The sequence below is a fragment of the Coloeus monedula genome, assembly GCF_965178545.1.
Source record: "Coloeus monedula genome assembly, chromosome: 5".
In the NCBI taxonomy this organism is placed as follows: Eukaryota; Metazoa; Chordata; class Aves; order Passeriformes; family Corvidae; genus Coloeus; species Coloeus monedula.
Window position 1 is genome coordinate 10,753,941 of NC_138785.1, and position 27,109 is coordinate 10,781,049.

At 46.2% G+C, this 27,109-nt stretch overlaps 1 protein-coding gene across 1 annotated transcript in view; it reads right to left on the reverse strand.

Moving 5' to 3' along the window:
• Positions 1-3,203: 3,203 nt before the first annotated feature.
• Positions 3,204-27,109, reverse strand: part of MAML3 (mastermind like transcriptional coactivator 3) — a 266,252-nt gene continuing 242,346 nt past the window's right edge. Inside the window, exons 3-5 of the mRNA XM_082281422.1 lie at positions 9,393-9,650; positions 7,078-7,165; positions 3,204-4,433 (exon numbers count right to left, since the gene is read on the reverse strand). Coding sequence (XP_082137548.1) covers positions 3,445-4,433; positions 7,078-7,165; positions 9,393-9,650 — 1,335 coding nt within the window. The 3' untranslated portion in view covers positions 3,204-3,444. The remainder of the gene's footprint in view (positions 4,434-7,077; positions 7,166-9,392; positions 9,651-27,109) is intronic.

The window sequence follows — 27,109 nt, forward strand, 5'->3', positions numbered from 1 at the left end:
TCTTCCTTTGTCTCTGAGCTAACGTGAGCCGATCCCATCGGCTCCTGCCATGTTTCCTTTGCCAAGAAGCCAGCTAGCTAGCCCAGCAAGCAGCTCTTTTCCTGATCCCGAAGTCGCTTCTGTCTCTGACCTGGAGCACGCCAGAGCTCGTGCCTCGAGCACCAAACCCTGCGTTATTCACTGGCTGCTGAACCTGCTGGAGCAAGAGGGGCATCCTGGGATGTGCCATACCCAGCCTGTAACTGCTGAGGTGTAACACCTGTAACTCCACCAGGTGCTGTGATGCAGCCACACAGAAACCCCAGGGCTGATTCAGACCTGCCTGCATACAGCTTCCCTCTCCTCCATGGAAGATTGCTCACTGAGGTGCAGGAGTGGGGCAAGACATGATCCATATACACCAGGTATATGACTCAGATAACCATCTTTTATTTAGGTTTCTTTTTTTTGTTTGTTCTTGTTTTGGTTTTTTTTCTTTAAAAGAGGTGTGTTAACATCAGTTATTTTTCTACATTTTTAGACTCTGTACAGGTCTTAGGAAATACAGGAAATAAGCAATACTTAATGTACAAAGTAAAACCAGAAAACTAGAAAAATCTGAATAAAATGGAGCAAGTTGCTGTCAGGGATACAGTACAAATTAGACGTCATCTGAAGTGCAATACCACTGCAGTAAGGATGAGTCAAGGAATGAAATAAAAATACTCTATTTTAAACAAACAGTATATATATATATATATATATATATATTTTCATATGTATATATTTTACAGATAGTAGACCCAGTGATATCTGTAGAATTGTAAAAACATATTTACAAATGACTTTTTTTTTACCATTACATATACATCAGCACCATAGTAAGAAAGAAAAAAAAAACCCAAACAACCCCAAATCTAGTAAAATCTATTCTCTAGTACTTGATCCCAGTATGGAGTATTTGGAGGAAGCTTTACAAAGACAACAGAGACTCGTCTTCACCATTTATTACCAAGGCCTGTATCTCCCTGATGCACACCGACTTGCATTGGCTGCTGTGTGGTGGATGTGTGTTTCTAAGTCCTCCTTTCCCAGCTCTGTGTTGAGAGGTGAGCCCTGATTGCTCTCACCCGAGGCACAGGTGCTGTGTTGTCCCCAGCGCTGTCCTCTGCCCAGGAGGGTGGCTGCCTCTTCACCCTGTCACAGCTCTGTCACACAGGTTTGTGCCCCATGCTCACGCTGACACACACAGAGCCACAGCACCCTGGTCCCTTCAGGGTGCTGCTTCTCCCAACGTTTGCCTATCTGTTCCATTCTGACCAAGAGATGCTGACCCACAGGATGAACCAAAAACTTTGGCTGGTGCTCCCTTTCACTGAATTAGGGCCCAACCTGGCTGCTGCTGAAGCAGCAGGCAGGCAAACCATGCTCATCCTCAGGAGGAGCTGCAATTGGCCCTTGTGCTGTATTTTAAAAAGGGGTCAGCTAAAAGAGATGTAATTAAAGCCATTTTTTAAAATGTAGCAGTCAGAGCAGGCTGGATTGATGGCTCACCTTGAGCCCATTAAAAATGCAGCTTGTACTGCTGCATCGCAGCATTTAGAACAGGTAATTCCCCCCACTAGGCAAGCGCAGCAAGGGAAACTGTTCAAAAGAGAGTCTCAGTGGGGCAGTGAGATGGTTCCAGGCTCATTTGCTCCTGGTCTTTAATGTGATGCATATCTGTGCTCCACAGGAAAAGGCAGGACATGAAAGTGTCAAGTGCCAAGGCCCTCAGCCTCCATGGAATTCAGGGCTCAGCACTTGGCATAGCTGGGCCCAGGGAGAGCAGCACAAAAAGAGGTGATCAGGAGCTGGGGAACGGGGACTGGCACTTGTGCACTTCTGCTGCAGAGCAAGACTCATGGCTCACAGAGGCCAGCACTAGGCCAGGGGGTGCTAAAGCTCTGGACTGTGGGTCATGTTAACATTTTTTATGCACAACTATGTAACCTGATAAGCAGCTCTCAGCTGAAAACACTAAAGAGGTGATAGGTTACAGAAAACAGCCTCCAACTGCAGCTTGGGTACACACTCAGAATGGATGGTGACTCAACATTGTGTGAGATCTATCACAACTTCATCACAGGGCTGCTCAGCACTGGTCCAAATAGTGGAGATAGTGATACATCCCTATTAATTACAACCTTATTTGGGCGGACCCCATGTTTGTAATATCAATTATTTTACCCACTCATGAATGTTCTTTACAGTCATCCTTCACTGACTCCTGTTCTTCAAATATTGCAGTGAATTTTATTCCAGCAAACCAGAGGGATTAGACCAAAACCATCTGTTTAAAACTGAACATATCACATAGAGAGCCCAGACACCTTGGGGTAATACTACCTGCCAAACCTGCACTTTTCAAGAGGGGAGGAGAAAGTCTTCCTGTCTGCCAAACCCTCACTGTACTCATGCCTATTTTCTCCTCCCCTGCCTGCCCCTTTGTGGCTTGCCTGAAAAAAAAGTGCAGCCAGCTCAGCTTGCTTTACACTGAAAGAACAGGAGGGGAAGGGAGTGAACTGAGAACAACCTGGGGAGGAAGGAGAGGGAGGGTCCCACTGAGGACCTCTGCTAATGTCTCTTGGTACCTCTCAGCCCTTCAACACCCCAGGCAGCAGGGCCATGCCAAGTGCTCTGACTTGGGAAGCACTACTGCAAGTCCCAAGGGGACTGAGCAGTTCATTAAGTTTACCCACCACTAGGCTGTCTCCAGCAGCAGTCACAGAGTCAATCTGCCCTCACAACACTGCCAAATTTATGTTCTCCTGCACTTGTAGTGGGGTTTATCACTCTACAGTGAAAATGGTCACCTCCCTGTGATTGTTTAGGTTTGTCATGTGAGTGTTGCATGTTCCCTTAGGACAGCTCAGAGCCAGCCCCATGGGCCTGGCCATGGCTCTCCGAGACCTGCTTGCCCCCGGGGTTAAGCCCCTTTCTGACCAGGGCCTGTGCAATTGCCCCTGGATATCTCTAGGCTTTGCTCCCAGCTCTTCCATCTGCTTCCCTGGAAGCTGCAATGTGCACAGTCATATAAGGTGGGAGATATGGGACCACCCCACACTACTGTGCAATGAAGCTTTGTTTTAAGTGGGGAGAGAACAAATTTTCCCAGCCAGAGGCATCAGCTGGCTTTTCCAGTTTCCCCATTCTGCTTCACACACACACAGAGTGGGTGCCCCCACACAACAAAGATTGCTAGGTGGAAGTTTTGGGATGCTGATGTTTTCATCGTCCCCTCAATCTTCCAAAGCTGGCTACAAGATCAGCTCAGTTTACATAATTAAAAACAAAAGAAAACAAAATAACCCCTAACCAAACCAATACAAACAAAACCCAACAATCCAGGGATGGGGAGAACATCCGATTCCCTCTTTGCTTGTTCAAACATAACAACCAAAGCTCCAGACTATACAAGCACATTCACTGGGGGTTTCCAAACAACTCATCAAGTTCTTGAATCCACTCATCCCCTGGTCCGCTCTTAATAATGGAGTCCACAAGGTCTGTGCCCTCTGCTAAACTGGAGAATGATGCCCCTGCTCCTTCGTTACTGTAGTTGTAAGATATGTCCTGAGTGGGATTCCTCTCGTAGGCCTGGCCTTGGACACTCTGAGCAAAGGTACCGCCTGGCATTTGCTGCGTTGGGGGCTGACTGAAGCCTGACATGGCAGGGACCCCTTGGGTTATTGTTGGCATCACCATCGTCCTGGCCTGGCTGGCTGCCTGTTGCCCAGGTAGTGGTTGCAGCAACTGTCTCCCCAGCGTTGGGTTCAGGGCTCTCACTGTCCCACTTGTGTCCACAACTGTCTGATTGAGCCCCTGTGGGAAATGCTGCTTGGATAGCCGTGGCTGCCCGGATGGCATCGCATATGTGGTGATGCCATTGTTGAAGGGCCCCATTTCACCACTAGTCCTTCCAGGTATGCCTTGCAAGCCTCGCTGCTGCCAGTTTTGTGTTCCTTGAGGGACAGACCCCATCAGGTTTTGAAGTTGTGGTGCTTGTGGCCTTGGCAAGACCTGGCCCACAAGTCCTTTCATCTGCTGCTGATGCTGGGGAAGAGCAGAGTTTACCAGCATGGTCTGACCAAAACTGCCAACCATTCCCACTGCTTGTCCAGAGGCAGGCTGCCTTGTTCCCTGGCCTGCGCTGTGTGCCACGTTCATGCCACTTTGGTTTGGGTGCTGCAACATTTGGCTCATCCCTGTGCTCATACTGTACATTCCTGGCTGGCTGGAAGAGCTATAAGGAGCCATGCCCATATCCGACTGGCCTGCAGTGGTGGGCAGTGTGCTTGGGGTCTGGGAGGGACCCATGGCCATCATGTTCACGTTCTGGGCAATCATTCGGGATGTTCTCATGCTCTGGAGCGCTACTTGGTTTCTCACAGCCACTATATCCTGGGGTGAACCTGCACCAAAAAGGGAGGAAGGTAAGAAAGAGCCCACAACCCTGTAAAGCTTAATTAACACATCTTTGCATAAGAGAGAATCTGTAGGAGCCTCCTCAGAAGCACTTATCTACTTCAGCTACACCTAATTCAGCTTCTAGCAAGCAAATGGGAAAACTTCCACTGGTTTTCTTCTGTCTGCAAGACAGCTGAACTTCAGTTTACCATTTGAAGTTCTCTTTTAAATATCTCCATTGTCTTTGGAAAGTAAGCCTTTAAAATGGAAATGTCAGGCCCAGAAGGCCAATCAATGTTTTTAATAGCTCAGGAGGCATAAATGAATGGATTTTCTATAGCATTGCTACTGATTAATTCTAGGAAAGAAGAAAAAATGGGCTTTTGTGGACATTTAAAGCAGGGAGAGTGTATTAGTGAATCAATACTATAAGCACATTTTATTTCACCTTAGGCCAGTGATGGGAAACCAGAAAAACCTAGCCTTGTTAAATTCCACACTGTGGCAGATAACTTAACCATGCTTGCATCTTACTTTCAGGGGTAGGGGGGAGCTATTGATTTCTGGGAAGCCAATATGCTTCTGTATATACTATCTTTATTTAAAGACAATTACCTGGAGCCCAGATTATGCCATAGGTTCATTGTGGATTTGAGTCACTACCAAATACAACAGTCATATTTGAGTCACTAACTAAATAGTCACATTCTTCAGATTTGAGTGACTAACTAAATACAACACAAGGCAGGTGAAGCTCAGAGTGTATGAGGTGCACAATTGCTCCAGGCTCAAATGTTATTAAATGCCAGGTGTAAATATAAAATCATTGCTTAAGAATTCAGAACTGTACAACAGAATCTGAATGTTTTTAAATCAGCCCCTATTTGTTGTCCCTCAGTGGCAGATAACATCCCTGAACACTGGTCCCTGTTATTGATGTTGGCTTGGTTTCCATGAGAAATGGGTCTGGATAAAGGAAGCATCATGTCTATACATGTCATTCTATTACATAATGCAGAGGATGGCTACAACTCCATTTTCTGCAGCACCACAAGCTTCTGGTGGGTGCTTTTAGCTCCAGCACACAGCTAAATGAAACATTTTGTAGCATGAAGAGAGACCATCTGGATCTCACTGGAACAGGCCACATGTTGTGGCAGCTTTTATTTTATTCATGCTATCAAACTGCTTTCTTAATGACTGGATACTGGGGTTCCCTTGATTTCTCTTAATTTGGATCAGCTCCTTCCATGATTAGAAACAGTCTTTTTATGATGACTCCAGCAAGTGCGTAAGATACAGAGATCTGTTAAAATCTTAATGCATCTTCAGCTATTTTTTAATTGGAAATGGCAGCTGAAAAGCTACAAAGGAGTCAATAACAGCAAGTGGTTCACATACTGCTTTTGTTAACTACTGTCCTTGGCATAAGTGACAGGAGATTAGACAAGGAATAGTTAAATGAGAGATGCAACAGATTTTAAGATTTTAGGCCACCTTCTGGTCTCATTTACACATAACCTACTGCACTGGATTACATTCACGTGACTAAAAAGGAAAAAATGGTGAACTATTTAAATTAGTTAATTTATGAAAATTAATTCCTTGCTCTGTCAGATTAGCCTGAACTCTCTTCTCTGTTTCTTTTAAATAACACATACAAAGGCAATGTTTCAAAGAAGCATGAATGCAGAGAGATTGTATGTGTGCATCTCAGTGGATGACCGTGCACACACTTCTTAATTTTGGAAAATCAGTTATTGGGGAAAAAAAGTAATTTCATACAGAACTTAAGGAGCCAAAGATAAAAATGAAGAGGTGATTAGAAGAAGTCACCCTGATATATGCCAGTAGAAGATGTGGCTGCCTGTTCATATCCTGGGAACCAGAATGGCAATGTGAACTGTCCAGAATTGTCTCCCTTGTTTTCTGTTGCAGCTACAGGACATTACCATGAAAATACAGCACAGGTGTGTGTTCATTTCATGTCTATATAGAAATCATGGTTAGTGAAGACATTCAGCTGATGCTTTGCACCTAAAATCTCAGAATTAACTTATTTTCCTAAGTTAAAATGAGTACACTTACATTCTTCAGTTACCTGGGAGCACATCAAAATAATACTTGTGCTTTTTTTGAGATCATTAAAAAAATCTCTATTTACATCTCAGATATTTCACTGTGTTTCCCACACCTGAGATTTATCAGTCCTTCTCCAGGTAAGCATGACCTCTCTGAAATTCTCTGCTCATCAAATTAGATACAGTGGGGAATGAAGGAGGGGAAAAACCAAGATACAGTCAGAAATGCTATCAGGAAAAAAAACTCGTAAGAGTAGAGGCAAACAAGATAAACCCGTGAATGAATCCATAATGTCTGGATGTCAAAGAGGCAAAACAAATGTCAAAAAAAAAAAAAAAAAAAAAAAAAAAAGCAGCTTTCACTGGAAGCAGAAAGGAAAACATAAACTTAATATGCAAATATGCAAACTTGGGAATTCCCCTTTGGTAAAATATGTGGTGTGTGCAACAGCCTGTGTTCCTCTTCTTGTACACTGCTCAAACCCTGGTATTCAGAAACTGCACAAGCTTTCACTTGCTACCTTGAGGGGCACTGACTTCAAAACAGGAAAAATAATTTGACTTTTACCTTGGAATTGATTGACCTGTTGCACTGGATATGGGCTTCGCTGTTGATGCACATGCTGCCGAGGCAAATGTGACTGTTGCTGCAACTGCTGCAAATGAAGGAGGGAAAAAAAAAAGCAGAAGAGACAGAAGACAGAGGTGATTAATTAATTAATGGACTGATTGCAAAACTGCAGAAGTGCACTGGTTCTTATCTGGCGAGGTGTTCTGGACAGACAGGTCGAGTCATCTGGAGAGTCCTCCTCAGAGCACTTGGGCTACTCAGCACTCAGACTCTTTTTGGCTCAAAAAGGAACAAGCACTGAGGCCAACATCATCACATCTTACCTACAGCCATTTCATCCTGACCTCTACAGCATGAGCTTAACTGTCTTCATGCAGAAAGGAGAAGGACGGATGTGAACTAACTTTGCTCACCTAGGTTTAAGGGCAACTGTATCCACACACACTTTCCTTCCCTTAGTCCTACCAAGGTCCAGAGGTTTGTGTTCCTGGTGCAAGACTTTGCTCCATGTCTGCACTCTTAACACTCAGCTGCAAGGATTTCTGCATCCTGACCCAAGCACTGCAGCCTAGGAACATTCCTCAGCCAAAACAGAAATGGATACTAAGGCACATTTCCTCTTGTGCTTCAGTGAATGATATTTGGGAAGTGGTGATTGCAAAATGCATTGCTCCCTTGATCCAGACCACATTGCTCCTCTCTGGTTGTTTTCTACAAATACTTGTGAATATTTTAAAACAGAATCAAGGGCTGATTATAAAAACAGAGCTTTCAGATGCTAAGGTGTACTCAACTAAGCACTTACTGAAAGGACATGTCTTGTAGCATCATCTGCAGCCGTACAAATACTGTGTCCAAAACCAAGGATGTGTAACAAAGGTACAAGAATGGCAGAGATGGGAAAGAAGGAAGCATTGATCCCTGCATTCATAAGTATCTGTTACAAATTATCAAAAAGAAAGAGGGACTCTTGTTGGGCACAAACTACCCCAAAGCTAGGAACCTGAGGACTGTGACTTTGCCACTTTTCATCTCTGCCAGCACAATTGACAGCCTCAGCTTGGTGGCTTTTTAATACTTTTAGGCTTGCCCCCAGCAGCCAAGTCACTGACTGGCCCTTGGCTTTATGCATGTGAATTGGCCCAATCCATGGGATGCATTACCGCATCCTCACTCTCATGCACTTGTTCACATTTGAATCAGTTCAGGCATCTTTATCCTAAATATTTCTAGGAGCATCCTTCCTGTTCACTGAGAGTAAATTTTTCTGTTTCTCAGAAGCAACAAGAGAAAGGGGGGGAGGCAATCTGTATTTCTGTGGTTACACAGCATGCATGTTTTCTAACACAAATTTAAGCAGACGGTCTTAAGCTGTTTTTCCTTAGCAAGAGAGGAGAAGCCAAGCTTAAAGCAACTGCTGACCTACCAGAGCATTATCTAAGTAACATTACGGGGCTGGAACTTTAAACTTGGATCAAGTTTAGTCAATCAACAGTGTGACTTTCCAGTGGTTTTCTCTTGGGCTGCTTTGAAACTACAGCTGAATTAAGCACACACCGCCATTCAGACTGTGTAGTTTAACATCCATATTGCAAAGCCCGGGCTGCCTTAAAAGTGGGCAGGTGAGGCTGCAGGGGCAGGAGGGTTCCCGGGAAGCTGAACCAGGGCCAGCCTGTGTTTGAACTCACTCTGTGGCACAGCTGAGGAAGCCAGGTGATAGCTCCAATGCAGCTCTTCCACATTGCCACTGCCAGAGGTAGTTTCACTGTTGTCCCACTTCAGTCTCTGGTTCTCCCCTTGCTGCTGTCTCTCCCTTGTATAACCTATTTGCTCCTACTGGCACTCAATAAACCAGATTAAGGAATTGGTCTGGGTAAATAGTAACATTTTTCTTTGCTAAGGCTTCTTTTAACCCATATCCATTCTTTGTCCCAGATTCCTGTGCAGCTGTGCACAGATTTTGCCAGTGCAAGACCATAATCAGAGCTAGGGGAGAGGACCTATGACTGTAACTGCAGCTGAGTCTGCTTCTGCTGGAGTAAATGCACCATTAGATGCCAGGTTAAGAGCTAACTTTTCCAGTGCCTAAAATCCAAGGTGACTGTCAAGCCAACTACTGGAAACATGGGTAATATTTGCCAAGATAATGGTAGGACTGATACAGTTGCCTCTTCTTTGACAACTATTGCTGAAACACCCAGACAGGAGCCACAGAGAGGGAATTCCCAAATCTAGGAGGAAGAGCTGGTGCTGCATTGTCTGTAGTGCTCATGCTCATCCCAGCATGCGTTGGAGACAGATGGATACTGTACCTGCTCCGCTAAGATCTGCTGCTGCTGCTGCTGCTGCTGCTGCTGCTGCCTCTGCTCTTGGAGAAACTGCTGTTTCTGCTGCTCCATCACATGCAGCTGTGCTCTCTGCTCGATCAGCATCTGCTTCATGATGGCCACCTGGGGCTGGCTCCCAAGGAAGGGCCCCCCAGAGCTGGTGCCTGTGACTACACTGCTGGAGCCTGCTGGGACAGAAGGCTGCATGGGCCCTGTGGGTCGCGACAATCCCACCTGGTGCTCCTGTGCAAAGAGAGAGGGAAGACCTTGTTACCGGGGTGCTCCACAGGCAAGGGAAATCACAGATCACCAAGCTGAGGAGGCACAGAGTCTGTGGGTGAAGCCTAGAGCTTGGAGAAAGTGAGTCCTTGGAAAGATGCTCATGGCAGAGAATAGGTTCCTCTTTTCTCCTGGAATCCAAAGCCCCTCAGGTAAAGCAGGAGTACTTTATAATTCATTAATAATGAAACAGTGAAGTTGTGTGCTAAGTTTTTTCATGCTTCAGAGTCATGTTTTTCTAAACTTTTTCTTCCTTCTCAAGGAGACAAGTACATTTTCTCTTCTATTCTGTTTCCCTCTCTTCATAACAGCAATTTAACAAAGCCCTCTGGATTGAGAAGCCAAGCTGTTAGGTGCCCACAACGAATAGTGGGAGCTGGCAGCACTAATTCTTCTCCAGATCCTCAGGATTTAACTCCAGTTAGTGTTTATTCAAGATTGCCATCCTGCAGCACAGAACCAGTGTGTGTGGCTGGAAGGACTCAGTGCAAGCACCTTCCCTGCACACACCTCACTCTCTCTTCATGTTCTAAATCCAATTCGTTGCCTTTTAGTGCTAGGAAAAGCACCAACGAAAGCCCGGGGTAAATCCCAGCCCGCGTCCCGGCGGAGGGTCGGGATCAGGGTCGGGATTAGCGGAGCTCTCCCGGCGCTGCCGCCGCCGGCAGGTGGCGCTGCCCGCCCGCGGCCCTGCCCGTGCGGGGCCGGCGTCTTGCCGGCGCCTCCAGGGAGCATTCCCAGGAGTCGGCTGCGGTCTCCCAAGCCGCGCCCGCCCAGCCCGAGGCTGTCCCGCGGCCAGGGCAAACGGGGCTCACGACACCTCCAGAGCTCCCGAGGGGCCCGGCCCGGCACCACGCCGCCCCTGATGCCGTATTTGAAAACCAGCGACTGCGTGCCCGGTCCCTGTCTCGGGTGTTAAGAGCCCGTAGAACCTCTTTAATTGCTGAACAGAGACGACAGGGACTTACTCAAAACCACCAACTTGATGGAAAGGACCTGTGTCACTTTAGCATCCTTTGTGCAAAACCTGCCAGGGTGAGGTTCAGGTTCACCTGCTTCACTGCGGGTTTGAGTTACGTCAGTCACTGTGTGATGTGGACGTACAGAAAGGTGATCTTGCAGCACCCACCCCAACCCAGTCAAGGAAAGGGTTAAGTTCAATGCTGAAGTGTAGCTTGGGAAATGAAGATCAGCCTTTCTGCATGAAGGTCAGGTTTTCATGACCCTTCTGAGGAAATAACAAAATACAATTTGTCCACATTTCTACTTGCACTGATACTCCCTTAAGGGCTCTCTGCTGAAAGGCAGCTCTCTGGTATTTAGGTTCTTTCCCCTTTTAACATCTGTCTTGGTTTGAAAGTTCTCTCCCTGTTCCTCTTTCCACTTTCTCCCCCAGTACCATCCCCCACTGCACTTTGCACTTTACAGCCCGGTCAAGCACGGTCCCTGAAGCATCCTAAGGACCAGGGCTGCAGCAGTGGCTGCGTCTCCCCTAAGCTAGAGTCCAGGAATTGCTAAGGATCCCTCAGCTGCTCCTGCACCAAACCCTTCATCCACACCTGTCGCTAAGCTCCTGCTTTCTTTACTTTGGGGGGACACACACATTCATTGGCTGTCTCCAGCAGAGCTGATGGCAAAGGCTTTTTCCTACCACCCCCTGGCCCTCCCCCAGCTTCAGATGAAGTCATCAAGCTACCAATTGCATAACTGACGCACAGGACTATCCTGTGTTATACTGGGAGACAGGCCAACTGCTTCCATTTATAGACAAAAGCAGTGCCATGCTGCCAAATAATGGAGCCTTTGCTGCAGCCACTACAAGGCAGAGAAAAAGGAGGGGAAAAAACCCAGGAGCCGAAGGGCATGCTGTGAAGTGACATCCCTTGGAACTTCCTCTGCGAGCTTCAGTGCACAGTTGCCTTTGGGGCTCCAGCCCAAGTTGTCACTGAATTGCCTTCAAAAAAATCTTCCTACAGAACTCCTGTACTGGCTCCTAATGCACACATGGGTTTAGCTGAGGGACACACTCACCCCAAGCAAAAAGCACTCCATTCTCTTTTGGATTATATTATAAATTAATTCTGGAGTTTAAAAGGGAGAAAGTTTTGAAAGGACCCCCACCAGCTGACGTGAGCCTGGTGCACTGTGCAGCAGCTGAAGAAAATACAAAGATTAGCACAAAGGTATCATTTCCAGTATTGTGTGCTTAGTCATTTTGAGGTACATCATGAAAACTTCCTGTTTCTGGTTTTAACAGGTTTAAAGCCAGACCTTCTTCATCTAGACCACCCTCCTGCCCAGAATATTTCTTCTCCTTTCCTTTTTTTTCTTGGCAAGAGCTCTTCCCAACTGATGATGAAAGGCCCTTATGAGATCACTGGGAGCAGCCTTGGGTTGAGTGTCCTGAAAATAACAATACAGCCCAGGCAAAAGTTCTCTGCAGGTGGGAAAATGCTCCCTAGCACCTGGGAGCAGAGCTCTTTCCCCAGTGCTCTGCAGCCCAGCACTGCTGCTGTTATCCTCTGAGGGGAGTGAGTGGAGATGACACCTGGCAATGGGCTGTGTGGCAGGGAACTGGGGATGAAGGAAGCAACGCTGGACTCTATAGGGCTGCCTCTTACAAGCCATGGCAGCTCCAGACCCAGATGCAGTCTCACCACAGGAGCCGAACACCAAGTCAAGCAGCACTTCCACACTTAGCATAAAAACAAAACTAATCCAAGCTTCACTGACAACCTTCTTTGCTCCTGCTTTGCCTGACAGCTCCCTCTTTGTCCTACTGCACCCTGAGCCTTCCTGCCCCTAGACTTCCTGCTCCTCCTCCTCATTCCCTGCTACCCCTTTCTCCTTCCTACACCCTCTGCCCAGCCTTTGCATTTTCCCTTCTCCACCAGCTGGCACTGCTGCCTCTTGCTTCACTCTCCAAACATCCCCATCAGCACACAGCCTGTGGCTGCATATCACCCTTGCAGCTGCCCATGCTGGTCTCCCCAGTGGCCCATGCTCACAGCTTGGCTCACCCTGTAACTCCCAGAGACCTGCAGCAGCAAGGGGATTGCCCAACTCCTTCCCCCAGGGCCCTGTGCTTGTGTGCATGTGGGCATGTGTGTACGGGGATGCCCTGTGGGCAGGTAGTCCCTGAAGAGAGTGACAAGATGCCCTAGAAGGGGAAACACAAGTTGTATTCTCAGGCTGTGATATCTGGGAAAATGGTACAATGTGATTTCTCATTTTTCACTCTGGCTCTTTTTAACACCACCCAAAGCCACTGTGTGCTGCTCTCAGGCTGCAAACAGCTCTCTCTTGCTAACAGTGGCTCAAGCAGAGTCACAGGCATTCCAGTCAGGAACAGTGGTGCTGCAGCTCCGCTGCAGGGTCCTTGCCAAGGGACAGGTGAAGCCAAGAGCTGGTTACATAAAGGAAGGATGGTGCCAAGGCCCCTCAGCTGTGCCACAGAGTGAGTTTAGACACAGGCTGGCCCTGGCTCAGCCTCCCAGGAGCCCTCCTGCCCCTGCAGCCTCTGCTGCCCACTTTTAAGGCAGCCTGGGGACAGAATCGAGAGCTTGGCCCCTGGGAGCAAAACCAGGTATTGAAGGAGCCAAAGAGCGGCCTGTTCACAGAGCCAAAAAGCAGCCACTGTTTACAAATGGTCAGCATAACACACCTGGGCAGGTTTGTAGAGCTGCAGGGCACCTGGTAAGATGAACTTGTGCAAGGATCTGGCTGCTTACTTAATGCCTCCACGGGAGTTGCCCCTGTGGATAAACTGATCATTAGTGAAGCAACAGAAAGATAAATCCTGTGTCTTCCCAGTGTATTTCTGGGGCTGTACTGGAGTGATGGGATACTCTGCAGGATCTCGGAGTAACATGTGTGATATGTACAGTTATGCACAGTAAAAAGATAACAAAGGGGAGTGGAAATGAGATTTTCCTCTTTGTCTCAAATCTTATGTGCCTCTTCCTTATCATGCAGCAATTTATTCCTTCCACATGTCATTCAATCCCTCAACTGCAGCTAAAAGCAGTCACACAATTTCCTTTCAGAACAAGCAGAACAACCACCAGCTGAAGCCCCAAGAACCAGGCAGGGACAGCCAAGCCTGCCCATTATCCCTCTGTGCACAGCCTGATATCAGAGCCTTGGATGTGGAGGAGCCAGCTATGCTTCCGCTGAAGGTCAGGGGGCAAAGTGGCATCTCAGGGAAAAGGGGGCTGTTCCAGGCAACCACTGGCAGAAATCAACAGAGGATGGGTATTCCACGTCTGGGAACAACTTGTTGCCCAAAAAGCTGAGAGAAACATAGCCTGGAAAGCAGGGTGTGAATGTGCAAAACAGATGAACAGACATAATATTCTGTGGCATGTGAGTGAATGGATATTGAATATACAAAGCAAATAGAACCCAGGAGATAGCTTATCCTGCACACTGCATACGAAGAATGACACTAGAAAAATGCATACAATCAGACATCTACATTTTAGAGTCAGAGCAGAAAAAGAAGACAAAAAAATGATTTGTGGCAGAAAGTGCCTGCCAGTGAGTGACTTAAAGAGCTCAATCCATTTAGCTTACCACAAAAAGAACGGAGAGATGCTTTGACCATGGTGGATAAAAATACCTTCATGAGGGAAGAAATTCCTTAAAGAGCTCTTTTATCCAGCGAAGAAGGCAAAACCAGATACAAGGACTGGAAGCTGAAGACAGATTCAAATCAGAAAGAAGAATCACATTTTTACCCTCTGATTCCATTACGCATCAGAAACGGCAGATCTCCACAATTTGATGTCTTCAAGGATGAATGCCTTTCTGGATAAACAAAACCGTACTGCAATGGAATGGCTGTGATGTACAAGGTAGAACAGCCCTCACCTCTACACAGCCCTGAGCTGCTGCTGGGCACACAGGCACTGCGTGTGTGTGTGTGTGTGTGTGTGTGTGTTAAGAAGGGGGATCTTCAAGCTATTACTGGGATCAAAAATATTACTCCATTTCCATACACTAGGTCACAGTAAAACATCATCCCTACCCAGTGTTTTCAGGGCAACCTGAAAGCACATTCCTATACTCCCCCAGAAATATTTCTATTGAATTCCTTATAATGTTGTGACTTGTTGTGTCTTGCAGGGATCTTCATCCTCTCTCTAAATCAGTCTGCCCACAAGAAAACCACCTTTCTCAGAATGGTACCATCTGACAGACTAAGGGAATTACAAATCCATTCATTTCAGACTTCTGGGGATGTTTTTTGCCTCAGAAAAAACAGTATATAGGATGAAGGGATGGAATATGCTGGTTCACAACTCCAGCTCCAGCAGCAGGCTCAGCAGAGCAGATTGCTTCACCTATTTCCTCTGTCATCTAGCCTCAGGGAGGGGCTGCAAACCTCTCCTCTCCCCCCAGGCCCCCAGTTGCCATGGTCTTTCATACAGTTGGATTTGTGCACTGAGAAGTATTAATTTATCTCAAATAACTATTTTTCAAATAACTTGTAATTGCAATTTTTATTGGTCTTATTATTTTTAGGAGAGAAAAAAAAAAGTGGATCAGCCCAAATTCAAACCAAAATAGCCTCTTTACATCCATACCTTAAAAAAAAAAAGGGAGAAATAAGCACTGGCCCCCAGGCAAGGCTGGTGGCAGGGTGGGAAGGAGGGCAAGGATTTGAAGAAACACTGAAATGCCCAACCTTATAATTTAGGCGTATTATGAAGGCTGTAATTACTCCCTTCAAAGACTGCTGCGTGAAGCTGTGCCATCATGGCATTCCACAGTGTGCCCTACCACTCAGAAAGCAAGAGGGAACCTTCAGGGAGCAAAAGGCAGGAGGAGGGAGTTGAAAACCTGGCCCATGCCAGAACTTTTCCATGCCATATCCCTGCTGCCTTCTCCCACAGCTGAGGGCTTCCAAGGGTACAAATCAGTCCCTCAAGAGGAGCTGTGACCTGCCCTTTCAGTGCCAGCTCGGCTCTGTCTTGGTCGATTTCCTGGGACTTTGGAAACTGGTTCTGGAGAAAAACTAAGTGAGAGCTGAGCTCACGGAGGCCACTGGACCCTGAAGCTGGTGCCTGATAGAAATTCTCCTGCTGCAGGTTTTAGCTTTAATCAATGCCCCCTTCAAGCCCATCCTGGAACAGGAGGGAGGAAAGCTAATGTGAAGCATAAGGATAATCACGGCTAGAGAGCCCCTGGAAAGAGGGAAGAGAAGAAAAATGGAAGATGAAAGCAGGCAAATGGTTTAAACAAACACTCACACAGGGCCAATGAAAAGGGGGAACAGAGGAAAATGACACAATAAAAATAAATGCTGTAAGAGAAAGAAAAGCTTCTAAGCACACACAGGGAAAAATGTGGGGCTTGGAAAAAGCAAAAGTGTAAGAAAAAGATGCTCTAATGGAGCTCTCTAGCAGTTAACACTCCCCATTACCAGGCAGCCCCTTTCCTTCTAATGGCCTGAGCCTGTACCATATTATCACTTGGACCCCATGGAGCTCACTGGTTGTTGAGGTATTTTGCAGAGCCTGGCTCTAGCTCACGCTTAGCAGAAGCTGCCTGAAATCTCCTGTGGATGACTGCAGAGATTTTTTTTACTCTAGGTGGAATTTTGTTAAATTTCCCCTTGGTTGTTTTGTTTGAACATAAACAAAAGGTATTTTTTCACACTTAAGGGCGTTTTTCAGATCCTCTTCTCAGTGCTGTGATAAATGAAATATTTCATTTTTAGAAATTCCAACTTGGCACTTGTGTTGCTCCTCAGCAAGCAGTGTATAATTTGCCAAGCCTGAAAGAATCCTGGCTGAGAAATAAACACAGTGGGCCATATGCTCTCCTTCTCATATGCAGAAGGCACCTTTGCTCAAAAATTGGGAAGAAGCTGCGATCACCCCCATGGTGTTGCTTCTGCCAAGACAAAAAAATATCCACAGAAAGATGTATGGCAAAGGCTCTCACAAAGTAGCCCTTTTCCTGCATGGCTCCAGGGACCTCTCCTGCACTGTCCCTGACCCTGTGGCTGGTCTCTGGCCTGGTAGGAATGCAGGGAGGGGTCAGGGAGTGTGTTTGCCATGTCCCTGGTGCTCGAAGTAAAGCGGCACTGTCTTCCTGGGTATTTCCTGGCACAGCTTGGGAGCGATCTGCAGCTCACAACCGCTCCTTTCACACTGCTCTCTTCTCCCTCATTCACATTGTGCCCTCAGGAGAGCGAGATCACACACCAGCAGGATCAGGTGCAGTGAGGCCTTCCTTCTGCTCTGTGCCCATACAGGACACAGAGGGAGAGTGTACCTTGGATACCCAGTAACTCAGATCCCTGGTGGGCTTCAGCAGATTACGAGTGGGACTGATAAAAGCATTGGTGCTTACGAGGAATGGTCATCTGTATCTATTCATGCATAAATTCCATGATCTTCCTCTGCCTGACAGTGACTTCAAAGAGCTGGAATAACTCCCTTGCCTTGTTTGTATGTGCTTGTCTGTGCAGGACCTCTGGAGGTGGGACTTCCATCTCGAATCAAGAGCCAAATACTTCCATAAGGTAGCCGGCAGGCCCAAGGGAAGTGGTTGAGCTGCCTGGCAAAGCCACAGGATCTTTGTTGTGGTTTCACATAATTAGCTGCTGATAAACCAAGCTGGTTGGGACGGCACAACAGGTGTAGGATTTCATTAGCCAGTTCTTTTAACATCCTTGAATTCAAGCAACCCAGATCACCTAGTTGCAGCACTTGAAACTCATTTGACTTTTTCTTCCCTGTTGGATGTGGTCTTTGTATTTCCATCAGCCACCTGGCCTGTACTTTGACACTCAGTCATCTTAGTCCTACTGAAAACTGAGATAAGGTATTCTGATTTGGGCTATGCCTAGCTTGTCTTTAAGGTCTTTCACCTTGACATGTCCCATATGTATGGTTTCCTCTATTTGTATGAAAACCTCACAATTGAATTAATTTCCTTTGCAAGGCCTAACTCAGCTCAGGTTTTAGAAGAACTGACTTTATCCCTAGACTTCCAGGTCTCTAAGGTATAGCTTGCTTTGCTGATCAAGCCCTTATTTATGCTGTCTGAGGCTTTCGAGATAGCCTTGATACCGCTTAAGCTTTAAATTTCCTTCTTTTTTTTTTTTTTTTTTTTTACTTCCTCCACAATATGAATGCTTTTTTTGCCTCCTTCTATGCTGCCATCTTCCTAATGCCTACTTATCTTTGCCAGCTTAACTAGCCCTCCCAGCGCAATCCCAGCTGCCTTTTTGCAGCCTTTGACTCACCTCTGAAACCCTGCTTTCACTGGAGACAGGTCTTTGCACAGAACTGTGTTGATCTCTCCCATGAGAGACTTAAAGCAAGACATGATCTCCTTCTACCCCCACTTCCCATCCTGCCCAGCTCTCTGCTCCTGGCCACAGAGGAGGCGGCTTCATCCGTGGTTCCCAGCCCTTCTGCTTGTCCTGGCAGTCTCACTGGGTCCTCTCTTCTCATCTCTCTTGCCCCCATCTTCCTTCTCCTTTTTTATATCTCACTCTTCTCTCGCTCTTTCCCATTGCAGCACATGCATGCTTTATCTCTATGCTTAAAAAAAAAAGTCACTATGAGTCAACCCTTGACTCCTAGTGACTCTCCAGCTCTCACTCTATCTCTTCTCACTGTCAGCTTTAAGCTTATTGAGTGTGTTGCTGATGATTTATATGATTTAGACTGAATTTAGGCTCCATCTCCAACAGATTCTTTTCCAAACAGGCTTTCACATCTTTCCTGTCACAGAACCGGAATCACAGAGTTTCTAATTTCCTTTGTCTGGCTGCAGGTCTGCACTACACCAGGCTCTCTGTCATAGCCTGTCAACTCCTTCTGGAAATCTGGTCCTCCCTTTCCAGTGCTCCTACTTGACCCCAACACCTTCATGTGCTTGCTCAGGGTTACTCAGAGTAGTTCGTCACTGCTCACCCTTCTACCTGCTGCCATTCTGTGGCTCTGTGTCCTCATCCCTTGTCTCCTTTCCCTTTCCCTTGTGTCTCCAAGTGAGCTCTCCCTCTGTACACATTCAGGAACCTTCTCTGCACCAGTGACTCACCGACCTGCCTCTCTGTCCCTGGCCACTTCCCATTTGTTCTGACTAAATTCATGCTCTGCCTCTGGGATTGTCTTGTGGATATCTGTCAGATCAAGCTGGAAGAAGGCTCTCATCTTACTCCCTAGGCCTGCTCTCCTTCCTGTTCCTTCAGTCCCTGTGGGCAGCACCATGGCCTGGCTGTCACTCAGTCCATGGCCTGGTTATTATCTATGCCCCCATGCTCTGTGCAGTCCCACAGCCAGGTTCCCACTGCCTCACACCCTGACACTTGCAATCTTACCCTGCTTGTAGACAGCCCAAGTTCTGCTGTCCTGCTCATTTTCTTTGCCTGTCATCCCGCCTGTGCCATCTCTCTCCTTGCAGACCTCTCTTGGATTCCTTTTACTCTGGATTTCCACACCCTCCCTTGCTCTCAAATTCAGCTGCAGCATATGCCACCTCACACATCATCTCTCTCTCACTGCTGAGACTTTCTGTCACCCCATCACAACCCACTCTTTTCCACATGCTACATTTTAGCTAGAAGCGCCTTCATGCTTTCCTCCCTTCTGGATCTCATTCTTGGGAGGACAGCCTCCAAATCACAGAAATCTGACCCTGAATTCTGCCCCCAGTATAGTTACATTTGTAGAAGTTTCTGTCTCCATGATGTCCAGCTGTCTTCTGTTTCCTTGTACTCTCTGGTGTGTTTGTTTCCCTGCATTATCTCTTATCTTACTCTTAGGTTAGAAGTATTTGTAGGGAAAGAAACATATTTACATCCTGCATCTGCAGAGAGCCCAGAACAATGAGACTCCTAAACTGGGACCATGGCTCAGAGGTGCAATAAATAGTGTAACAAATAAAACTTCAATCTGCATACAGCTAAATACACTATTTTATATTCTGTAGGTATGAAAACACCGACATTTCACTGTGCCCTTGCTTCACTTCTCCTTCTTTTAAATAAGGATGAGCTATTGTGTGCTGAAAAAGCCAGGAAATAAGTTACAGTTCCCACGGCAATTGTAACTCAGCCCCCTCCAGTGCAGCACAAAGGTTATCATCATGTACAATAACAGGGGATGCTGAACACATGCAAAGTGACCAAATTACTGTCATGGCAGATAACCAGGTCTTTGAACTTCTGTGCAGGTAAAATCTTAGGCATTTACTGGGCTTTTAGCATTTAAGTCTGGAAATGTGAAGTCCAATACCCTATAAATGAAAGTCAGAATTATGTTGAATAGCAAGTAGCTGGTGCCGGCTTGGCGCCCTCCTTGAAGAGACACAGCTAATGGCAATAAGAAATATTTTCATTACTTTATGAGCTCTGGTAGCTGTCAACTGAGAGAGGGATCTACCGATCAGAGAAATCTGGGGAGACAGCAGTGTGTCAGAACAAATGAAAAGACTTGACACAGAGGGCACATTTTTGTTGAGCAATTTGCATTAGCACTTCTGGACAAATTCAACATTTCACATGCAATTCACAAACCAACAGCAGCATTGCTAATTGGTCCAGTTGCCACTCAACTGCGGTGCCTTGTTTGAGCTATCACTAACAGGAATGAAGACTACAGTCTTTCTTTAGAAAAAAATACAGCAATTATTTTCCAGACTTTAAGCTGGGTTCCCCCTGCCCCCACTTTCATCCTTGTAATTTCATTATCTCACTAACTTAAAAAGGACATGGAATAGAAAAAATGCAAATCTCAGAAAAGTCCTGCTGGAGTTATTAATTAAAAACACCACTGTTCGCAAAGAATGATGCCCTTCATTAATACACCCTGCCATCACTGTGAATTTGGCCATGTCTCAGGGTCCCAATGCACAGCTATATGTGTATCTGAAAAAAACAACAGTAAGTGGCAGAGCGCTGGTGACTCAAAATCCCAGCCACCAAACCAAGGCTGTGCTCTGCACAAATCTAAAATACTGATGGGATGACAGAATCTCTCTGCTTCCTCTTAGGTGATATTAGAAGTTATTTAACTGAAAAGAGGGCAGATCTCCCATCCATCATTCTTTATCTTTTGTAAAGTTGAGTCTCCTGAGAAAAGGAAAAAGCATCCGTACTGCAGCTTTCTATTACCACTGCTCAGAATGCTCAGACAGCTGCAGCTCCACTGAAGGAAAGTTTGGCTGACTCATTTTTGTAAGTTAGAGGGCTATTTTTAGGAAACATTTCCTTTAGGCCCCATACAGTGCAAAATCCAAAGAAGCTAATGGCATTAGCAGTTGCATAGATTATCGATGACCTCCTCTAGCCGAGCATTCACATTTCCTTACTACATTTTTTCATAATGTATAATGAAAAAGGGAACAACCTACAATTAAAGAACTTCCAAAACAGCTTTGATACCTTTTCTGTCATATGCTCAATGAGAAACCAATGTGCAATAGCAAAAAATGGAACAGCAGGAGAGAAACTATACAGATGCACCTAGAGCTAAATCTAATTCTGAAGAACTTGGTGCTAATGGCATATTTTGGTTGCATCTCTGTGGATGAATAAGTGTCTGTAATGCAGTTGCATTCTGACCCTGATCTTTTTGCAGCTGCAAGAATCCCATCCCCTTTCTTGCTTCCCTTGTAATCTCATTGGCCCCATTGTAAGGGTCCAGCTTCACTGTTGTAGAAGTCACTAGCAAAAGCCACATCTTATCCACATCTCCCAGCTGTGCTCTCCTTGGAAGGAATAAGAAAAGCTACAGTAAAGCCAGGAACTCCCAATCCTGATCACAAGGGACAGTCCTGGACACTGATGTTGCTTTATTTTCTGCGGTGAAGCACAAAGCAGGTTGTTGGGCAAACTCCTGCAGTACAACTTTCTGGTGTAAGTACCTCTGCTTAGGCTTCCTTCTGCTACACCCTGGCTTACTGGCACAGCAGTCACTTCCCAGTGACTAAATCCTGATTTGGAAGCCCAATAATTTTGAGTCTGACTGCACAGTCTTCTTGGCAATCAGTGCTATGCACACCCCCTGCTCCCCAGGCTGAAATCAGTTGGTATTTGTGGAAACAGGGGCTGGCTGGGTGCTCTGTGTGTGTCCTGTCCCAAACACAGGTCCCTCTCTGAGCATCCCACCAGTATTCACCTGGTGCACCATGGAAAAAGGGAGCCTCTGAAATCCCCAGTGATATGGGTTGCTTCCTTCCTTCCTTATCCTTTGTCTGTGTCCAAAAGACTTTGCCCAGAGAGCTGATATCTCAAACCCTTCACAAAGCAAAGCCAACAGTGGCTCTGTGAAACCATGGGCTGTACTTCCCAGTGATAGAGCCAGGTTCCAATTTACCAACACGTGGTGTGGCTGTCAGCTGTAAGTCTACAAAAACTGCAGAAGATAGCTTTGGATCTCTTAATACCTTATTTCTGATAGGTGGAGGGACTGGGGAGTATGCAGCTTCCCACTTGCTTAAATATAATTCACTACAAAATATCAAACAGATGCATTCAGCCCTTTGTAGACATATCATTACCTTATGTGTTCATGTTACACATATCTGTAGCATATTGGCAGTACACCTAGTTAATGTGTGGGAGACTCCTAGGTTCAAAGTCTCCAATGTTTCTTTTGTTCTCTAATGAATCCTTCTTTTGTTTAGTTCCACGTCCCCTTAGGTTGTAGCTGTAACTCTGTCATTAGCATCCTAAAAATTTTTTCCTCCAAAATTACCTACAACACTGCAATAGACTGGGAACCTAGTAGGAAACACCTAAATGAATCACAATTCTTACTTCAGACAGGTTTAACGGGTCTGGGTCATTTTTCAGCAGCACTGTTGCTTCATAAGCAAACTCGCTAATCAAATATTCCCTCTAACACCATGTGAGGCAATATTCCTGTGCCATATTCCAGCTGGTAAGCTGGGTTCATAATGTTTCAAATAAAAGATGCAGTCATCACTACTAGGAGTGTCACAATTTTTGTGAGTCTCTGCAGATTCTCATCTGCTTCTTAGTGTCCAAAAATCAAAGCACTCAGGCATCTCCACGGTAGCCCACTGAAAATGTTAGCTGTATCCTTTGGGTGCAAACATTTTGTTGAATTTTCACTGGATTTCAACCTAATTACCCCACACCTGATTTTCTAGATACTATGTATGAAAACACATATGTAAGACTGAGATATCTCTGACACACGGACTGGCAGCTGGCGTGTCCATCAGAATCACCATCCATCCTGGTGCTGGCATCTTTCTGGGCTTCACCAAAAGCAACCAACAAGTTCTGGGAAACAAGGAGCTGAAGATGCTGCTAAGGATCTGCTACCACAGATAGGCACAAAGACAGAAAGTCTTTACCCATTCGGCTGTGAATGAAATGCAGTGGGGGTTTTGCTTTTAGAAAAATGCCAAGTTTATATCGACTGAGTTACTGTGCTTTCAGTGTGCTGATTCCAGGTCTTTCCAAAGTTACCAGGCCTCTTCTCCAAGACATCCTAGGGACTGCCAGAGATAGCCAGTGGTCAGAGTGTGATCTGGGGCATTTCCTCTGTGAGAAACCCAGCGGTCAGGCAGGAAGGCCACACCACTGGCAGAAGTGTCAGGACTCTCCAGTGCTGTGCTGCTTTTACACCTCATGGACATCTCCAGCAACTCAACTGCAGTGCTCACGCTTCCTTGTCCTGCAGCCAGAATACCTGTGCACCCCAGTAAGGCAGTTCAGCTGTATAAAAAGGATTTGGATTCCCAGCATGGTGACACATGTCTAACTTTGTCAGACATCTCCAAATTGTAACAGAGTCAGACTTCAGTGTTCAGTTTGTCACTGTGAAAACACCAGCTCCTTAACAAGCATAGCATATTAGCAATGTACATTGTTGCCCTATACTCATCAACCAGCATTATTATTTTTGTTTAAATGTAAGTGGCATGTTTTCTTTGCTGGCTTCCTTCCAAATTAATCTGTTATTCCGAGCTGAGGTAGTAGTATGCGTTTTCACTGCTTACAATGAGACATTTCTCTCTTAAAAGATATGAACACACCATTGCCTGAAAAAGGCATGGTGACAATGCTCAGGAAAAAAACCCCAAGCATAAATAAACCACAGTCTTCCTCTCCCTGACATTTCAGAAACAATTCTGCAGCAAACTCCAGCTCCTTTGGCTCGCCACTAAAACCAGCAAAGATGCAAGCCAAGGCAGAGCCGCAAGCCTTCAAAAGCTGCTGGGGGAAGTGGTACAGGAAGCTTGTGGAATGGCCCTATCTTCCTGCTGCTCCTCCTCACAGCACACTGTGAACCTCTATCCTGTAGCTCTCTACAGTGACTGTAAGTGCAGTGAGAGCCATAGATGTCACCTGGAAGCACCCTTGCTTTGGAAAACCAAACAGCTCCACATTCACACCGGTCAACAACCAAATGCAGCTGCAGAGGAGGAAAGCTGCTGCATCTTCAGCAGGTGCTGGGCATGGACACAGCTGTTTGCAGGAGAAAATGACTGAAGATTTATAATGACAAAATCAAGGTGCACAGCCTGAAGGACTAATTAGCTTTATTTCATTCCCTCAAAATATTTCCTTATGGTCTAAAATGTGTGGCACCAGTTTGGCAGTTTGGTGATTTTATGCGAAACAAGCCAGTGTTGTGTGTCTAATTTCCAGGCTTTTACTGTTATTATCCCTCACTAAACTTGGACTGCTTCAAAATTTACTTTCTCATCTTTCTTAAGCGCTGTGGCCTTGCACAAGTGAAAACCTACAACACTTTTCTGCAGCCAAAGTCTGCCTGGAGGGTGAAAACCTTCCTCTGCAATGGCCCTGGTTGCCAAAGCTGAATGCAGTGCTGCAATGCAGGTCACATGGCATTTTCTAGGGATTTACAAACAAGATTAGCACAGAGAGGTCCAAAGATTGGTTAAATACCAAAACAAACTTACTACCTAATTAATTGAACTAGGCCTCACCTCCTCCAGAATCTCGACCTGTTCAGCACTGGAAAGGCTAGTGTTGCCCCTGTTTGCCTGGCTGCATGTCAGCCCAGAAAGAATATTTAGCTCCAGTGCACTTGCGGGATTGCATCTCGCAGCTCCACAGGAAATCTCTGGAGTCAGAGCTAAAGATATCACTGAACACTCGGAAATTCACAGCCAGCTGTAAAAGTGGGGTGGTCATAGTGCTCAACAGCCTCCTTTCAAATGAGCGAGGAGGCTGAATTAAACACTTCACTGTGCTGGGTTCATGGCAGGCAGGGTGCACCCACGGAACCCAAAATAGCAACAGAGGAGGCTCTTCTCTTGCTGGGGATAAGGCTGAATTGATACATCCCGTTCCCAATCCCACGCTTATGAGTAGACGGGAGGGGGAGAAGTCTGAGGAGGGAGAACTGGGCGCTACTGTGCTGAACGAGCACACAGAGATCTCCTCCTCCTCTGAAGCTTTCAGAAATTTTAAGAGTTGTCAGATCCATTTCAAGAGAGAGAAATCAAAAAAGAACACACATCTAACATAGGCTTTCTTTTCCATTAAAGAATATCTACACATGGGTTGTGGTACCAATTGCAGGGCAAGTGAACAGACAGAGAATCCTGTCAAATCTTTGTTCTTGATGTTTTTAAATGGCATTTTGCCTGATGCTCTCATGGCTCCTGAGCAATCTCTCCAGCACTGGGCAAGCATAGGGTACCTTGGCCACAACCTCACCTACTGCCTCTTGGAGGAGGATCAGGCCCCTTCACTTCACCACAGTTAAGGCATGAACATGACACAGAACCTTTCCCTACTGAGATAATGAAAAGGCAGGATGCAAAACCAGGTCCTGTTTTCTGTTAGTAGGTGCTTTCTTACTCTGTCTTATCATTTTCTCTCAAGTGATGGCTAGCTGACTGTTTGCATTTCATCTCAGCTTTGGGAATGCTCTGTACCATCCAAGCAATTCCAGTCAGCCAGAGTACACCTCTCTTTGCCCAGTGACAGGACAGCTCTGTGTGTTTATGAAGCAAGATCAAAAATGTGTAAATGTAAACAAGTTGTCCCTCTTTGAAGAGCTCCTTGGGATTCAGAGTGTTCTGTCAATAGCATTGTAAGGAAGTACTGTGGTCTTAGGGTCCTGCATGCTGTTCATAGAGGAAAAAAAGGAACTGATTTCAGAATCTTATTTAGATCAACCTGTTTTCTTTCAGGCAAAAAGCCTGTGGTGGTGCCACCTGGCTACAGCTGACTGGTCTCCCAAGAACAAATAAATTTCTTTGCTTCCAGACAGGTCATTAACTGGTGGAAAGGGGGCAGGTGGGTGTATGCAGCCTAGGAAGTGTGCAGGATATATTTTTATTAACCCTACACAGGAGAAGATGTTGTAAGACTGGTGTTTGGCAGCCTGATATATTCACAATCCACATTTTGGACAAATCACTGCTGTGCCTGATGCCTCAGCATCCCTACCCCTACAGACAGAACAGTGACAGTTCCTCTGATTCCAACAAACTGCCCCAACCCCAGAAAGGCAACAGGATCCAGGGAACTACAGTGCCAGCACGCTTTAGTTACATCCTCAGATAAAACATTTTCTCCAAATAAAAGCCCAGAATTTTATTTCTTGTCTGCATGCGCCTAAACAAATCAACTGACAAAAAACCCTTCCTCAAGACTGAAGAAAGAAAATAAATTTCTCTATCCTATGTGATTCCCACTTCCTTTGAGCAATGTCACTAAGAACATAGATTAAGGAGCAGGCAGGAAAAGGACAGCAGGATTCTTGGCTAAAACTGAGGGCTTTGCTGTGGCCCAGGCAGTGCCAGCTTCTGCGGATGCTGAGACAAGCATCTCCTCATTTCTGCCAGGGTGAGATGGAGCGGCAGAGCCCCATGAATCCATCATGGTTGTTGGGAGCTGACAGCCGTGTGTTCCCACTTCAGCAAACTGCTTCCCCTTTGTCATGTGTCACTTGAGTGTTGCAAACTACCAGGCACACACCTGGCCTCTCCTTACAGGCACCTCTGCCACACCAGAGCAATGCTCGGTTGCCATCAGAAGATTTAAGGGAGGATGTGGAGATGAGGGCCAAGGCTGGCCATGGTTGCTGCTCTGGGCTGCTTTTGGCAGCGCTGATGGCAATGCTGATGGCTGGTGATGGTGTCTCTCAGGCTGTGCTACACCACCAGCACTCACTCACTGCTGTGTCCACAGGAAGCAAAGTTCAGTGAACAGGAGACTCCCCAAGCAGGGAGCAACCCCACAGATTTCCCATGAGTGGAAGAACTGAGGAAGTTGTGGACCTCTTCTGCACCAAGGCTCTGGTCCAGCTGCAAGAGCATGTGCCAGGGTACGAGGCTGCTCAGCAGCCTGCTCTCCTGGGGGTGGCTCTTCAGCATGGTGACAGCTCTTCAGAGCAATGTGCCATACTCCCAAAAAGTTGCCGTGCCAAGTCATTACCTGATTG